Source organism: Colobus angolensis, unplaced genomic scaffold, assembly GCF_000951035.1.
Source record: "Colobus angolensis palliatus isolate OR3802 unplaced genomic scaffold, Cang.pa_1.0 Scaffold72, whole genome shotgun sequence".
Lineage (NCBI taxonomy): Eukaryota > Metazoa > Chordata > Mammalia > Primates > Cercopithecidae > Colobus > Colobus angolensis.
In genome coordinates, this window is record NW_012120932.1 from 4985561 (window position 1) to 5003521 (window position 17961).

General features: G+C 38.4%; 1 protein-coding gene across 1 annotated transcript in view; it reads left to right on the forward strand.

Moving 5' to 3' along the window:
• The window catches only part of ZNF782 (zinc finger protein 782), an 81776-nt gene that overhangs the window by 24641 nt on the left and 39174 nt on the right, over positions 1–17961 (forward strand). The window contains 1 exon segment of the mRNA XM_011927537.1: positions 3007–4844. Within this exon segment, the coding sequence (XP_011782927.1) occupies positions 3007–4844 (1838 nt within the window).

Genomic DNA, 17961 nt, shown 5'->3' on the forward strand with positions numbered 1-17961 from the left:
CCGGGCGACAGAGCGAGACTCCGCCTCAAAAAAAAAAAAAAAAATGAATCTGATGTGTCTTTCAAAACTCTACTCTGTTAACAAAGAATGAACCCATTTTAAAATGACCATGGGACACTGACAAAATATAAAAGTAGTTTGTGCAAACATCAATAAATTCCACAAAGTAAGGATAGTATTGTCCAGTAAAACTATAAATTGCAAACAATGTAAGAAGAATTAAAGTCTGTCTGTCTTAAAATCAATAAGGACTATATATCTTTTAAAACATATTTAATCAAAGAGTAAATGAAAATCAAAATTGTCCAATATCCAGAAAATTTCAAAGGTAAAAAACATGCATATTAGAACCTTTGGGATATAGATAAAGCAGTGCTTAGAAAAAACTTTTAGTCTTATATTAGTCTCATATACTTGTGTTTTAAAGTGAGAACGTTTTCAAAGAAAACTAAGCAAAGCAAAAGATGTAATAAAAATAAGACTATATCAGTATAAATTTTAAAGCCAAAAGTGGTTCTTGTAATAAAAATGACTGAATAAAATAGATAATCTCAATTAGAAGAAGGGGGAAAGCACTATTACTCACTTAAAGTTTTGATTTAAATTCCTACTTCTGTGGTATAGTTTGAAATCCTTTAGTGTATGCCTTATCTCTTCTTTTTGTAAACTCACGATCTACTTGAGAGATGTGTTTAAAAAAATGAAACACTGCGCCAGAGAGCACCAGAGAGCACATAGTGATTGAATGAGCCGTTCCCACCTGGATCATAACCCACTAAACACAATGGTCTCTGCTTTACCCCCCTATATATTGAGTCCATGCAATATGACATGTAAGTATTTTTAATAATACTGTGTATTAACTTCAAAGCCACTTGGGAGAGGCATTTCTTATTGATTCATTCAAAAAACATTATCCCTAAATGCAAACACCCAAGTCAAATTTCTGAGACTTTTGAATAATCAGGTGTAGGTTAGCCTTGGGTCTGAGCACTTGTGTAGGAAAAAGGAGGTAATTTTGAGGCACACTGCTTTTTAAGAGTCACTGTCTTCATTTATATTACAGAGAGGTATAAAGTATATCAGAATGAAGGTTATATTTTGTAAAGGAGAACAAAGCTGCATAAAATAATGCTATTGATTAAAAAGTGAACTATTATTTTACGTACAACTAAGCAAGAGAAAATGCCATTTAACTGTGCACGAGAAGTAAGTTTTAAAATACTCCCTAATTTGAATGATGGTAACTTTCTTAAAAAATAATGAGTGTCAGATATATGAGTACTATCCATATATCCCTTGTTAAAATGAATAATATAGACAGTAACTACTTTCAGATTGTAAATAAATGTTCCTTACATTTGTGGGAAGACACAAGAAGCCTTTTGTGTGTATGTAATTTGGGAAATGCTTTGCGTTGCCTGAAGGGCATCTAGAATCTACATAGGTCTAAGGCTAAAAAGCAGAGTGATTCAGAGAAAGAATATAAGACTGTTGCTGACAATATACTATTTACTGGTGATATCCTGTCAAGACTAGAGCAGAAAAGACTGTGGGCTATTGCAGTGACAGCTAGAACATGTAATGAGCCTGCAGTTAGTATAAAACCTTCTTTTCCTGAGTATCTTTTAGGGCACTAAGGCAGTGTATTTAAAGCCTTGGGGCTGACATTTTTGCATGGAATGTGGGTAGCAGTAGGGCAATAGCAGTCACATATACACAAGAAATTTATGATAAATAAATATAATGGATACGTGTAAAGTTTTTAAGTCCAGGTTAAAATATATGATCCTTAAGGTTCTCACAGTCAATAAAAACTAGTAATGTTAAACAGTAGATTGAAAACAGAATTAAGGATTGGACAAAGACAAGGCTGGTTTTAGGGAAAAGAGTGAGCAAACTGAAAAGACAAAAGTTAAGATTTGATGATCTGAAAAGATTCGCTATTGACCAGGTGCAGTGGCTCATGCCTGTAATCCTAGCACTTAGGGAGGCCGAGACAGGTGGATCACCTGAGATCAAGAGTTTGAGACCAGCCTGGCCAACATGGCAAAACCTTATATCTACTAAAAATACAAAAATTAGCCAGGCATGGTGGCACATGCCTGTAATCCCAGCTACTCAGGAGGCTGAGACAGGAGAATCACTTGAACCCAGGAGGCAGAATTTGCAGTGAGCCAAGATCTCACCACTATACTCCAACCTGGGCGACAGTGAGACTCCATCTCAAAAAAAAAAAAAAAAGATTTGCTCTTGAACAACCCTGATACAATAAACCAAGTCACCAGAGCTAGGGCAGAGCAGTGAATCCAATCTAGGTGGAAAAATGACTTTAACTCCCATCAATTTTACATTTCCACTTACACATTTGTGTTTCTTTGATGATAATACAGACAGAATTAAAATGTGGTCTACAGTAGTATTTCTTTTAACATGAGGAAATTGGTGCCATTATAAATTTATTTTGTGATACGTAGAAAGGAAATGGAGCTCCAACTGGACTATTGTAGGCTAATGATTATTCTACCATTGTAATTTGTGTTTGTATAAGAATCTAGACTAGCATTACTCCCTAAGGCAAACCCTGTCTCAGATAAAACCACTAATCAATCCATTGATTTTTGTTGTTATCTACTTCATTTTGGTAATCTTTTTTTATTCATCCCATTCTCTGATTTTCCTGTTCCCAGGATCCAATACTCTTACATATACACCATTTTCAGTCTTTTTGTTGATTTATATCCTCTTCTCTATTCAGTTTTGAAATTTTTATTTTAAGATGCCAAATACAGATGTATATTCATTTCCCATTTCTTTTTCTACTACAAAAAAAATTTAAGCTAAAAAGAGAATATAGGGAATATACTTGAAATTACGTTATTGTTGAGAAACTGAGCCAGAAACTCAGGAATCAAATACATAATAGGGCATATATATACATATATGTCCCATTCCATAAGAAATGTGTTAAATATCATAAAGTTTGTTTAATTTTATCATTTTTAGAAGACTCCCAACCTGATGAAATATCAGAGAAGAGCCCAGAAATTCAAGGCAAACATTTCTGGCAAGTTTTATTCACCAATAAATTATTGACTACAGAGCAAGAAATTTCAGGAAAACCACATAATCGGGACATAAACATTTTTCCTACAAGAATGATGCCTTGTAAATGTGGCACTGTGGGGTCTGCTTACCAGGGTCTCATCCCAACGGCCCCACACTGTCAGTATTCAAAAGAAAAGGCTCATGAGCATAATGTATGTGACAAATGTCTCATCAGTATTAAGGATGGCAGAACTAACACTCAAGAGAAATCTTTTGCTTATAGTAAAAGTGTGAAAACCCTCAGTCATAAGGAGGACGTTATTCAATATCAGACAATTCAGACTTTGGGGCAAGATTTTGAATATAACGAAAGTAGAAAAGCTTTTCTTGAAAAGGCTGCCTTTGTTACATCTGAAAGTACCTACCCAAAAGGAAAATCTTACAATTTCAATAAATTTGGGGGAAACAAATATGATAAGTCAACCTTTATTATTCCTCAGAACATTCATCCAGAGAAGAGTCACTATGAGTTTAATGATACTGGAAATTGTTTCTGTAGGATCACTCACAAAACTCCAACAGGAGGGAAATCTTTCAGCCAAAAGTCACATATTAGAGAATGTCATAGAGTTCATGTAGGGATGAAACCCTTTGAATATGGAAAAAGTTTCAACCATAGTTCAACCCTCCCAGTGCATCAGAGAACTCATGCAACAGATAAATCCTCTGATTATAACCCATGTACAGAGACGTTCAGCTACCAGTCAACTCTCAGTGTACATCCGAAGGTTCACGTAAGGGAAAAACCCTGTGAGTATAATGAATGTGGAAAATCCTGCTCTATTAACTCACGCTTGATTTGGCCTCAGAAAAGTCACACAGGGGAGAAACCCTATGAATGTCGTGAATGCGGGAAAGCCTTCAGTGAGAAGTCACGCCTGAGAAAACATCAGAGAACTCACACAGGAGAGAAACCGTATCAGTGTGATGGATGTGAGAAAGCTTTCAGTGCAAAGTCAGGCCTAAGAATACACCAGAGAACCCACACAGGGGAGAAACCATTCGAATGTCATGAATGTGGGAAATCTTTTAACTATAAGTCAATCCTCATAGTGCATCAGAGAACTCACACAGGGGAGAAACCTTTTGAATGTAATGAATGTGGGAAATCTTTCAGCCATATGTCAGGCCTAAGGAATCATCGAAGAACTCACACAGGGGAAAGACCATATAAATGTGATGAATGTGGGAAAGCTTTCAAACTGAAGTCAGGCCTGAGGAAGCATCATAGAACACACACAGGGGAGAAGCCCTACACATGTAATCAGTGTGGAAAAGCTTTCGGTCAGAAATCACAGCTCAGAGGACACCATAGAATTCACACAGGGGAAAAACCCTACACATGTAATCACTGTGGGGAAGCTTTCAGTCAGAAATCAAACCTCAGAGTACATCACAGAACTCATACTGGGGAGAAGCCCTATCAATGTGAGGAGTGTGGAAAAACTTTCAGGCAGAAATCAAATCTCAGAGGGCATCAGAGAACTCACACTGGGGAGAAGCCCTATGAATGTGATGAATGTGGAAAAGCTTTCAGTGAGAAGTCGGTCCTAAGAAAACATCAGCGAACTCATACTGGGGAGAAACCGTATGATTGTCATCAGTGTGGGGAAGCTTTCAGTCAGAAATCCAATCTCAGAGTACATCAGAGAACTCACACAGGGGAGAAACCCTATAAATGTGGTAAATGTGGAAAAACTTTCAGTCAAAAATCAAGCCTTAGAGAACATCAGAAAGCCCACCCAGGGGATTAAACATATGCATATAAAGAATATGAAAAAACTCTGAGCTGGAAATCAAACCTCACAATACATAAATGAACACACAGGAGAGAACTGTTAACATAGCACTGGAATTTCCTCTACAATTTCAGCCTCCACCAAATGTCAAAGAATAGAAGATGAATTGTTGAAATGTATTTTATATGGGCATTCTTTCAGCCAGAGCACAGTCTTCCATGGATATTACAGAATTCACCCAGCAAAGAAACCCTATAAAGATAATGAATATAGAAAATACCCATGTGAACTCACTCCTCAGAAAACTCATGCTGCAGAAGAGCTCTGAGAAAGTAATAAAAATGTGAAAACTTTGTGCCGACAATCAAAACTCTTTCATCATCAATCACACGATGACAAAAGCTAGAATATAATAAATGTATGATAAACTTTAATGAAAAGTCAGTACGGCAGAAAATACATTCAAGATAGAGACCTCATAGTATATTAATCAAGAAATGAAGTTAATGGATGTGGGAAATTCTTCTGCCATGTCGACCCTCATTTTAACTTACACAGAGGTAATCCCTATATGTCACATAATAACTATTGAAATGTTCACTAGTAATCATTTTCACTTCTCTCTCATGCACCTGGCCTAAATTTCTCAACCACTCTGTCATATAAATGGGGTCATATTGTTACCCTCTAGCTAGTGGAATATGGGGATCAATGACAGACAGGTCTTAAATACATCAGCAAAATTCTCAATATTTTCTTCTATCCCTCATTAGAATGGAATGGAGGAAAACCATGGGACTTAGGCTCTGATGATAGAAAATACAAGATGGTAGGAACCAAGGTCAGAGAAGGACCCTGTGGCATGGAGTTTTCTCCTCCATGTACACAGTTGGACTTTTTGCAGTGAGGAAATAAATGTGGTCTCTGCTGAACTTCTAAAGGTTTGGGTATACTTGATACTGACAGAAACCCAACAACCCTCACATAATAAAACTCACGAGTATGATTTTTCAGGACATCTGAACTCAGTGTATGTCAGAAAAGTCACACAGGACAGACCTCAGACAGCATCCTGAATGACCATGGCTTTTATTCCCAAGTCTTCCTCATCGGACAGGTAATATCATAAGAAATCTGACATTTTAACAAATGTAGGAAATTCTACACACACACACGCACACACATACACACACCCAGAATCTCATTAAATATTTGATAATTTAATTTTGAATGTGTAAAATTTTCAACAAATTATCATATTTTATATCAGAGCCTGTTACAAGGGGGAAAATCTATCAATTTAAGAAAGGTAAGTAATAGCCTTTATCTAGATACTGCTATATCAGAACTGTTGTTTCATATATAATATCAAAACTTTTAATGAAATGTAACATTGATTAATAGACATTCAGTATAATAAAAAGCTTAAAAAGAACAAGAAATAAATTGCATAAACTGAAAAGCAGTGTTGCAAATATGTGAGTGTTTTGTGAGTTATTGATTGTTTATGTATGTATATGTGCATGGTACTTACCAGGTATTTGTTTTATATGTTTCCTAGACCTCAACATTGCTATAAGAGAATTATGTTCCCCTTGCTTTATAACTACTTTGACATCAACTACACTTTGCCACATGAATATTAATAACAAACCTTTTATGGAAAATATCTGATACCACATTCCCTTTCTCCTGCTGCCTTCTAACATGTCTGTCTAGCAAAGGCCATTGTTACTAAACTGCCTCTTTTCAAAGAAGCCAGTGTCAACCAATAAACTTCTCTCTCTCTTTTCCGTGTGTGTCTCTCACACACAAATACACAAGCAAATATATATATATCTTCAACATCGCTGATTCTTTCCTAGCAGTGTTGAGTACAATAATGGACACTTGGAAGGCAATCTTTATTTATGGTACTGTATTTTTCATTTTTAGCATTTTAATTTTGTTATAGTTTTTTCTCTCTCTGCCACAGTTACCTACCTGATACTTCATGTTGTCTAGTTTTCCCACTGGAGTCACTTTCTATGGCATTTGGCATTCTTTCTCTCAGTTAAACAACTGCTTGGATCTTTGTTTCTCTCTACAACCACCTAGTTTTCCAGGTAGCTTTTTTGCTCTGTGGCCTCAGACATCTGGTGCATTGAAGAAAAGTTAAAGCCTTCCCAACTGTTTTCTTGTTTCATGGATAGAGAGCAGTGCTCTTGCCTGCTCTCTATTTCTCTGAGTTGTAACTAAATGTCATCAGTTGTTTTTTGACAAATGTTTCAGGGTAATTTGATGGAAAAATGATAATTGTTTTCAAAAATGATGCTAAGATAATTGTATTACTCCATTCTCACACTAGTAAGAAGAAAATCCCAAGACTGGGTAATGTGTAAAGGAAGGAGGTTTAATTGACTCACAGTTCTGTGTGGCTGGGGAGGCTTCAGGAAACATAAGATCATGGCAGAAGCAAAGAAGCAGGCACCTTTTTACAGGGCAGCACAGCGAGTGCAGCAGCGCAAATGCCAGATGCTATAAAACCAACAGATTTCATGAGAGTCAGTCACTATCGCAAGAACAGCATGGGGAAAACTGCCCCCCGTGATCCAGTTACTTCCAGCTGGTCCCCCCCATAACACGTGGGGATTATGGCGATTACAATTCAAGATGAGGTTTTGGGTGGAGACACAGGCAAACTGTGTCAATAATGATACTTGTAAATGCAACTTGATCTTTACACCATAATTTAAAACTTACTCAAAATAAATCACAGAACCGGACAAAATCACTAAAAGTACAAAATTTATGATACAAAACAAACGAAACTGACTGGATATGGTGGCTCACCTGTGTAATCCCAGCACTTTGGGAGGCCAAGGCAGGAGGATTGCTTGAAGCCAGGAGTTCAAGACCACCCTGCACAACAGGAGACCCTACCGCTACAAAAAATGAAATTAACCAAGCATAGTGGCATGTGCCTGTGGTCCTAGTCCTAATTCTTTGGGAGGCTGAGGTGGGAGGATTGCTTGTGCCCAGGAGTTTGAGGCTGTGGTGAGCTGTGATCATGCCACTGTACTCCAGCCTGGGTAACCAAGCAAGACTCTGTCTCTTAAAAGAAAAAAAAAACAATGTTTATAATACAGAAAGTGCAGTTATAATGGACCAAAAAAAGGAAAACATTAAAATAGATATTTCACTGAAGATATATAGTTGGCCAATAAATGCCAGAAACAGTGTCCAAAGCTTTGGTCAGCAAGAAAGTGCATGTTCATGTCATAGCAATACAAATCCATATTGTAGTTCCTTGTAAAGATAACAGTACCTTACCTACAACCAGCAATTTTCATTCTAGGCATTTACCCCAGAGAAACACAAAGAATTATATGCAGATAGGGGCGTGCCCAAGATGGCCAAATAGGAACAGCTCCAGCCTCCAGCTCCCAACGTGAGCAACATAGAAGATGGTTGATTTCTGCATTTTCAACGGAGGTACCAGGTTCATCTCACTGGGGTGTGTCCCACAGTTGGCGCTGGTCTGCGGGTGCAGCCCAACTAGCAAGAGCTGAAGCAGGGCGAGGCATCGCCTCACCTGGGAAGCACAAGGGGAAAGGGAATAAAAAATAAAATTAAAAAAAATAAAATCCCTTTTTTTTTTTTTTCGAGACGGAGTCTCACTCTGTTGCCCAGGCTGGAGTGCAGTGGCCGGATCTCTGCTCACTGCAAGCTCCGCCTCCCGGGTTTACGCCATTCTCCTGCCTCAGCCTCCCGAGTAGCTGGGACCACAGGCGCCCACCACCACGCCCGGCTAGTTTTTTGTATTTTTTAGTAGAGACGGGGTTTCACCGTGTTAGCCAGGATGATCTCAATCTCCTGACCTCGTGATCCGCCCGTCTCGGCCTCCCAAAGTGCTGGGATTACAGGCTTGAGCCACCGCACCCGGCAAATCCCCTTATTATAATAAGTCCTCCTTGGTTGTGGTCACTGGACTGGACCCAAGCAATTGAACCCCTTCATTATGTGGGTAATGACAAATATATTCAGAGTACATCATAACAGTGAAACCTGGATGTAAACTAAAATTCCAGCAAAAATGCAGCTAAGGAAAAAGAATGAGGTAGTCCCAAGTATCCAGGCCATAAAATGATGTACATGTAAAACCAAATTATAAATAAATCATTTGGTTACTTCTTGGCTTTAAAAAAATTATTTGTGTTTGTATGACTACATTAAAACCTGTCTAGAAAGCTAAGTTCCTATTAACATTAGTTGCCTCCAGTAAGTGGGGAGGAAGCTGTCATTTTCCACCCAGCACTGTTTTGTTTTTTTAAACTGAGTAGTGTTTAAAAATAAAGGTTCAGACTTCCAGTTTTACCCTGGAGATGTAGAAGGCTGAAGGTGTTACTTCCACATTTAAAACAAGGCACCCATAGGAAGAAACAGGACTTGAGTATTTGCTTACCTAGGACTGTGGCTACCAAGGCCCATTGAAACCTGAACGATTCACCTGAATTTTTAACTGAAATACTAAAGGCTAGGCATAGGCTACCATGAGAGCAAAGCACTGGAGGTAGCAGAGATGTGGGGAGGGGGCTGCAGCCTTTCAGATTGTGCTTGAGGAATCTCACCAGGTGCTTACAGAGATTGTCAGAATCTTAAGAAAGTTTCCATTGGCTGCAGCTGCCACTGTCACAACTCTATCCAGAACAGCTCTCCTATTTTCCAAGTGGAAGTGCCTGTCTAAATCTTCAGGAGGCATTGTAACAAAAACTGTAACCTTTGGGCTATAGTAGAAAGTTACTGCAGCTGGCTGACTAAAAGGAACCACAACAACAGCAGTCCTAGGTAAGCAGAAGGACAAAAGCAGTATATTGGTAGTTGTCAATATAGCAGTGCTAGCTCTGTCTACATAAATAGAGAAATGGCATTAGCCATAGAGGTTAAAACTTACCTGGTTATCCCATGTATTAACACTAATGGGTCTTGGATACACAGCCGTATTTAATGCTTTACGATCTAGCCTTTCCAGTACAGGTACTTTCTGAAAAACCTTTGTCCTCACTGGGGTCATTTTGTTGTTGGGTTTTTGTGTTTGTTTTTGTGGGTATTTGCCTCATTCCACCCTTGAGCTTCCAGGTAGACAGATGTGATTCAAAACTCTGTTCTATGGTGTTTATCGTAGTGGAGTAATGGGTTTGCAGTAGTAAGTCATACTTTTCCACCGAAGGGGAGGGTCTGGGAATCCCTGAGACTAGCTGAAGTTAAGTTGTTGGAAGAATTCCTTGATTGGAAATGTTACCTTTGTGTTTCCTGAAAATGACTCAGGGGTGCTCCTGGTTTGTCCATCATTGCTTCAATTCCTTGGATCCCACTCATTCTTTCACTTTAAGAAAAAACAAATAATTGTTGCAGAGGCCTCTGTATTTTGCAGCTGCCCTTATATAAGAAGCACTTTTCCCCTCCAAAAAAAAATTTAAAAAAGAATAAAAGAAAATCAGTATGTTAGCCAGGATGGTCTCGATCTCCTGACCTCGTGATCCGCCCGTCTCGGCCTCCCAAAGTGCTGGGATTACAGGCTTGAGCCACCGCGCCCGGCACTCCCAGCTACTCGGGAGGCTGAGGCAGGAGAATGGCGTGAACCTGGGAGGCAGAGCTTGCAGTGAGCTGAGACTCCAGCCTGGGCGACAGAGCAAGACTCCGTCTCAAAAAAAAAAAAAAAGAAAATCAGTAAGCATATAGATAATGTGCACTATACTATATCAATTTAAATTAATTGACCTTTGAAAAGCACTCTATTCACCAACAGAATATGCAGTATTCTCAAGTAGGCATGGAACATTCTTCATAACAGATCATACTCTGAGCCATAAAACTTCAAAAGAATAAAAAATCAAAGTACTAAAAAGCACTTTCTGATGCCATAAAGTAATTCACCTCAAAATTAATTTTTTTAAATACATGAGAAATCACCAAATATTTTTAATTTAAACAACACACTTTGAAAAGCCCGTGAGTCAAAGAGGAAGCCTAAATGAAAATATTGTAACCGTAATGAAAATGAAAATAGAACATAAAATTTCTGAGCTGCAGTTAAACAGTGCTTACAGGTGGCTGTTTGAGCATTACTTGCTTATTTTTAAAAAGAAGGATCTAAAACAAGTAACCCAAGCTTCTACCTTATGAAACTAGAGGAAGAAAAGAAATTAAATTCAAAGGAAGCAGAAAGGAGGAAATAATAAAAATTAGAATATAAATAATGAAATTGAAAGCAGAAAAATAGAGAAATCAACAAAAAGCTAATTCTTTGAAAAAAATTATTATTGGCATACCTCTAGCAAGACTGACTGAGATAAAAACAGAGATGCCACAAATTAACAGTATAAAGAATGAAAGAGGGGACATCACTACTAACCTCATAGATATTAAAAGGACAATAAGGAAACACTAGGAACAATTTCATGCCTATAAATTTAATAACTTAGGTAAAATTGTGTTCAAACTACCAAAACACACTGAAGAAAATGAATATCCCAAATATTCCTATATCTATTAATGAAATCAAATTTGTAGTTAAAAACAGTTACAAAAAGAAAACTCCAGACCCAGGTGGTTCCACTGGTGAATTATGCTAGACATTTAATGAAGAAATAATACCAGTTCTACACAATCTCTTTCAGAAAACATTAGAGAGCAAACACTTCCTATTCATTTACTGAGTCCAGCATCACCCTATAAGCAAACCAGTCAAAAACATTCACAGAAATCATAGAACAATATCCCTCATGAATATAGATGCAATAAATATAGCAAATGATATATTAGCAAATCAAATACATCACAGCCACTTGGGGTTCATCCCAAAAATGCAACCTAGTTCAACATTTGAAAATCTACGTTCAATAAAAGTGGTTGGGAAAACTGGATAACACATGCAAAAGAATGAAGTTGGACCCTTCGTTTATACAATATACAAAAATTAACTCAAACTGGATCAACGGTCTAAATATAAGAGCTAAAACTATAAAACACTTAGAAGAAAACATAAAGGAAAAGCTTCTTGACATAGGATTTGGCAGTGATTTCTTACATATGACACCAAAATCACAGGCAACAGAACCAAAGGATTAACAAACCGAACCTTGAAACTTTTGTTACAGGAAAGGACACTACCAAGTGTGTGAAAAGACACATAATGAAAGAAAATATTTGCAAATCATATATGACATAAGGGATTAATATCCAGCCTATACAAAGAACTCCTACAACTCAACAATAAAAAACAACCTACTTCAAAAATGGGTAGAAGACTTGAGTAGACATTACTCCAAAGACAAATAGCCAGTAAGCACTGAAAAGATGCTCAGCATCTGTATTAACCAGGCCTTTTATTTTCTCTATTCTGATGATTTCACATCAGGACCCTTGGTGACCTTGGGGGGACTGCCCTCCCAGGGCTAGAAAATTTACTGAAATAGTAATCAATTTGATAATGAAAGCACTTTTCAAATACAAACGGACAAGTCTAAAACTCATGCTCCAAACACCTCCTTTATCAGGCTATCACACTCTGAGCTACTATCCCCTGCACAAAATACCTCAGGGCCGAGTACCAGAAAACTAGGTGAAGTCCCTCTGTCCCAAAGCCTGCTGAAATCATTCAAACTAGCCAATCATAAGCCCGATTACCGTGTCTTGCCCATTCCTTCCCAAATGAACCACAGTAAAGCCTTGTACCCATAGTTCTCCTCTCCCTCTGCTCTTGGCTGATTTTGGTGCTTCCCTGTGTGGACCCCATGGTGCGGTATACCCCTTTTTCTTTTCAGTGGCTGTTGTATCCTAATCTATTGGCCTTACTGTATCTCAATTTTTCCATTAATACACTGTATTTTAAAACATCACTAATCATTAAGAAAATGCAAATCAAAGCCACAAGACACCACTTTCCACCCATTAGAAAAGCTATCATAAAAATTAATTATAAACAAAAAATAAGTTGATGAAGATGTGTAGAAATTGAAACTGTTCTGCACTGCTGGTGGGAAGGTAAAATCGTATAGCCATTGCGATAAACAGTATAGTGTTTTCTCAAAAAAATTAATAGAATTACCACAAGATCCAGCAATGCCACTTCTAGGTATATACCCGAAATAAATGAAAACAGCAAGATATGGTTAGGTTTTGCGTCCCCACCCCAATCTCATCTTGAATTGTAATCCGCAGGTGTTGAGGGAGACAGCTGGTGGCAAGTGATTGAACTATGGGGGAGGTTTCCCCCATGCTGTTCTTGCGATAGGGAGTGTTCTCAGGAGATCTGGTGCTTTTATAAATGATAGTTTTTCCTGTGCTCTTCTCTCTCCTGCCGCCACGTGAAGAAGGTCCTTGCTTCCCCCTCACCTTCCACCATGTTTGTAAGTTTCCTGAGGCCTCCTCAGCCATGTGGAACTGTGAGCCAAATAAACCTCTTTCCTTTATAAATTACCCAGTCTTGGGTATTTCTTTATAGCAGTCTAAAGACAGACTAATACACAGGGACTCAAACAAATATTTTTACACCAATGTTCATGATAGCATTACTAACAATAGCCAAAAATGGAAATGACCCAAATGTTCACTGACAGATGAATGGATAGACAAAATATGATGCATACGTATAATGGAATATTATTCAGCCTTAAAACAAAATGAAATTCCAACATATGTTACAACAGGGATGAACCTTGAGGACATTTCGCTAAGTGAAATCAGCTAGACACAAAATGACAAATATTTTATGATTCCTCTTAAATGAGGTACCTACAATTCATAGTGAAAGTAAGTAGAATAGTGGTTACAGAGGTGCTAGGGGAGGCAGGAATGGAGAGTTGTTCAGTGGGTGTGAAGTTTCAGTTTGGGGGGATAAAAGGTTGTGGGGACAGTGTTAACAGTTGCACAACGTGAATAGGCGTTTTACCACTGAATTGTACAGTCAAAAATGTTTAAAATTCTAAACTTTATGTTTTGCGTATTTTACCACAATAAGAAAACAATTTTTTTTTTTTTTTTGAGACGGAGTCTTGCTCTGTCACCCAGGCTGGAGTGCAGGGGCCAGATCTCAGCTTACTGCAAGCTCCACCTCCCGGGTTTACGCCATTCTCCTGCCTCAGCCTCCTGAGTAGCTGGGACTACAGGCGCCCGCCACCTCGCCCGGCTAGTTTTTTGTATTTTTAGTAGAGCCGGGGTTTCACCGTGTTCGCCAGGGTGGTCTCGATCTCCTGACCTCGTGATCCACCCATCTCGGCCTCCCAAAGTGCTGGGATTATAGGCTTGAGCCACCGCGCCCGGCCAAGAAAAAAATTTTAATCAATGAATGTAATTCACAATATTAATAGACTAAATAAAAATAGCCATATGATCATATCAATAGATGCAGGACAGGTATCTGACACAATTCAACATATATTTGTTGTAAAATCTCTTAGCTAATTTAGAAGAAACTTCTAATGTAGGGTATTTACAAAACCTTTTAGCTAACATCACATTTAATGATGAGCTGAATAAGGCAATTGCTATGGTTTTATTGTCCCCCTCCATAATTCAACTGAAAACTTAATTGCCATTGTAACAGTTTTAAGAGAGATTGCTATGCATTTTCAACTGTCAGAGGCGATTAGGCCACAAGGGCATCACCTTTACAGGTAGGATTGGGGCTATAATAAAAAGGCGAGTTTGGCCCTCTCTTGCCCCTTTCTCTCTTCTGCCATGTGAGGAAGAGCATTCTGTTCCTCACCTCACCCCATCTCCCAAAGATGCAGCATTCAAGATGCCATCTTGGAAAATAGATTAAGATAACAATGCTCTCTCAGTCTCCTATTCAACATCGTCCTACAAGTCTTGGCCAGTGAAATAAAGGAACAGAAAGAAAGAAAAGTCATACAGTCTGAAAAGGAAGAAACAAATGGTCACTATTTGCAGACAAAATGATTATATATGTAGAACTTTCCAAACAATATACCAAAAAAACTTATTTAATTAATAAGCAAGTTTAGCAAGTTTTCAGGATAAAGGTCAATATACAAAAGTCATCTTATTCCTATATACCAACTGTGAACAACTGGAGTGTGACATTTAAAAAAAATCTATTTAAAACAGAAGAAAGAAGGAAAAAAGAAAGCTACACCTAGGTACAAATGTATCAAAATGTGTGCAGGATCTTTATGTATGCTGAAAACTACAAAACACCGCTGAAAGAAAAGAAAGATTTACATAAAATACCCCATTTTCTTTTTTCTTTTTTCGAGGTGGAGTTTCACTCTGTTGCCCTGGCTGGGGTACAGTGGCCCAATCTTGGCTCACTGCAACCTCCACCTCCTGGGTTCAAGCAATTCTCCTGCCTCAGCCTCCTGAGTAGGGATTACAGGCACGTGCCACAATGCCTGGCTATTTTTTGTATTTTTAGTAGAGATGAGATTTCACCATGGTGGCCAGGGTGGTCTTGAACTCCTTACCTCAAGTGATCTGCCTGCCTCGGCCTCGCAAAGTGCTGGGATTACAGGTGTGAGCGACCACGCCCAACCAAAATACACCAATTTCACTCATTGAGAGACTCAATATTGTTAAGATCTCAGCAATCTTTTTCTAGATGTCAACAGGCGGATTCTAAAATTTCCATGGAAAGGCAAAGAAACGAGAATAGCCAAAATAATTCTTAAAAAAAAAAAATTGGAGAATTTACATTATGAGATTTCAAGGCTTTCTATAAAATTAGAGTAATCCAAACAATATATCTGCAAAAGAATAGACATATCAAGCAACACAAAGAAGAAAGGATTTTTTTAAGTGAATTGAAAATTTTTTTAATATAAAAACCTGTGTGTGAAACTTACAGGGTTATTCATAATTGTCAAAAATTGGAAACTACCAGCCACCTTTCAACAGGTGAATCAAAAAACACTACTAAATTAGTGAGTGATACTTTAAGAGAAATACGATGTTTTATAGCCTCAAAATATCTCACTGCAGGCCAGTCATGGTGGCTCCCGCCTGTAGTCCCAGCACTTTGGGAGGCAAAGGTGGGTGCATCGCCTGAGCCCAGGAGTTTGAGACCAAGATGGGCAAAAACGAAGAAAGAGAAAGAAAAAGGGAAGGGAGGCAAGGGAGGGAAGGGAGGGCAGGGAGGGAGGGAGAGAGGGAGGGAGAAGAGAGGGAGGGGAGGCAGGAAGGAAAGGAGGGAGGAAGGGAGGAAGGGAGGGAAGAAGGGAGGAAGGGAGGGAGGTCCAAAACTTAGCTACTTGGGAACCTGAGGTGGGAGAATCACTTGAGCCCAAGAAGTCCAGGCTGCAATAAGCCGTGATCCAGAACCACCGCACTCGAGCCTCGGTGACATAGTGAGACCCAGTCTCAAAAATAAACACACAAAATCTCACTGCAAACATTTATTAGCTGCGGTGGTGCTACACCTACACAGCGCCGAGCTTGGAAGCTGCGGAGAGCAGCTCTTTGGGCACCAGGCAAGGTCTCGGCCTTCGGACAGAAGTGAAGGGCGAGCCTTTCCCTGGAAAGGAATTGAAGGGTTTATCTTTTTAAAACACTTGTTTTTCTTAAAAACTTAAGCAATGTATAATTTAAAATTTTTAAACTTTGATATTATTTTTAATTGCTTTTGTTGAATGAATCCTTGTGAAAATTGATTGTAATGTTAGTGCCATGGACATGTCCTTTGTTGCAGCGCCTATCTCATTGTCCTAACGAGGTTACTGAAGGTTCTCTTTCCACTGCTTTAAAAGCCAGCTGATATATACTACGTTCTTTTTCCTATAGTTGAACTTCTACTGCACCAGGTAAATTTTTAAATATTTAGTGATAGTATACATAGTAAATACAGAGACATTGCTATGCATTTTCAGTTCTTTTCCGATCATTACCATAAGTTTTTATTAGAATGAAAGTTGGAATATTTCCTTTAGGAAAACAGGCAATATATATAAATGTCAAAAAAAAAAGAAAATACAGGCCGGGCGCGGTGTCTCACGCTTGTAATCCCAGCACTTTGGGGGGCCGGGGCGGGCGGATCACAAGGTCAGGAGATAGAGACCATCCTGGCTAACACAGTGAAACCCCGTCTCTACTAAAAATACAAAAAATTAGCGAAGCGTGGTGGCATGCGTCTGTAGTCCCAGCTACTCGTGAAGCTGAGGCAGGAGAATAGCATTAATTCGGGAGACGGAGCTTGCAGCGAGCCAAGATAGCGCCACTGCACTCCAGCCTGGGCCACAGAGCGAGACTGTCTCAAAAAAAATAAAATAAAATAAAAAAGAAAAAGAAAAAGATATACTTAGAACACCTGGATTAGAATTTTTAAAAACAAATGTTAGTCTTTTCCTCCAGTATCTATTAAAGTGTTTTTCAGTGTCAACAGTAAAGTTTTATACCTTGATTCATATATACTGCACTATTTACTGTTACCATTAATCTTTTTTCTTGCTAATCAGAACTTATTCTTATCATTGCTATATAAAATAACCTGTCAGTATCAACCGTGCGAGTGTATGTGTGTTACTAAAAAGAGTGTCATAAAATACTGTTCCGAGAGGTTTCTAACTTTGTTCCTGATTTCAGAAGCATACCACATAAGGTTTAAGCAAGCTCATCTCTAAGAGATGCATAATTTGTGGATAATGTTTTCTTATTTGGGATTGTGTGTACTTCAGGCATTATGTAATACTGAACGGCTTACTTGCTTTTTTTTTTTTTCCCCCCAGAGATAAACTCTGAGGATCACAAATATTATTCTTTTATGTTAATAATGGATTCCATTTTCTAGTATTTGTTGCATTTTACAGCTTTATTCACCAAACTGTTTATATATTTTTGTGGCAGCTCTAAAAGGCACACTTGTAACATGACAGTCCAAATTTTTCCCTTTATAAACTTTATATTACAAAATTTTCCAACACATAAAGAGCAAGTAGTCAATAAGCATGTCCATAATCTAGAAGTAGATATTCTTAACATTTTGCCATACTTGCCATTTCTAATTTTTTTTTTTTTTTTTTTTTGAGACGGAGTCTCGCTCTGTCGCCCAGGCTGGAGTGCGGTGGCCGGATCTCAGCTCCCGGGTTTTCACGCCATTCTCCTGCCTCAGCCTCCCAAGCAG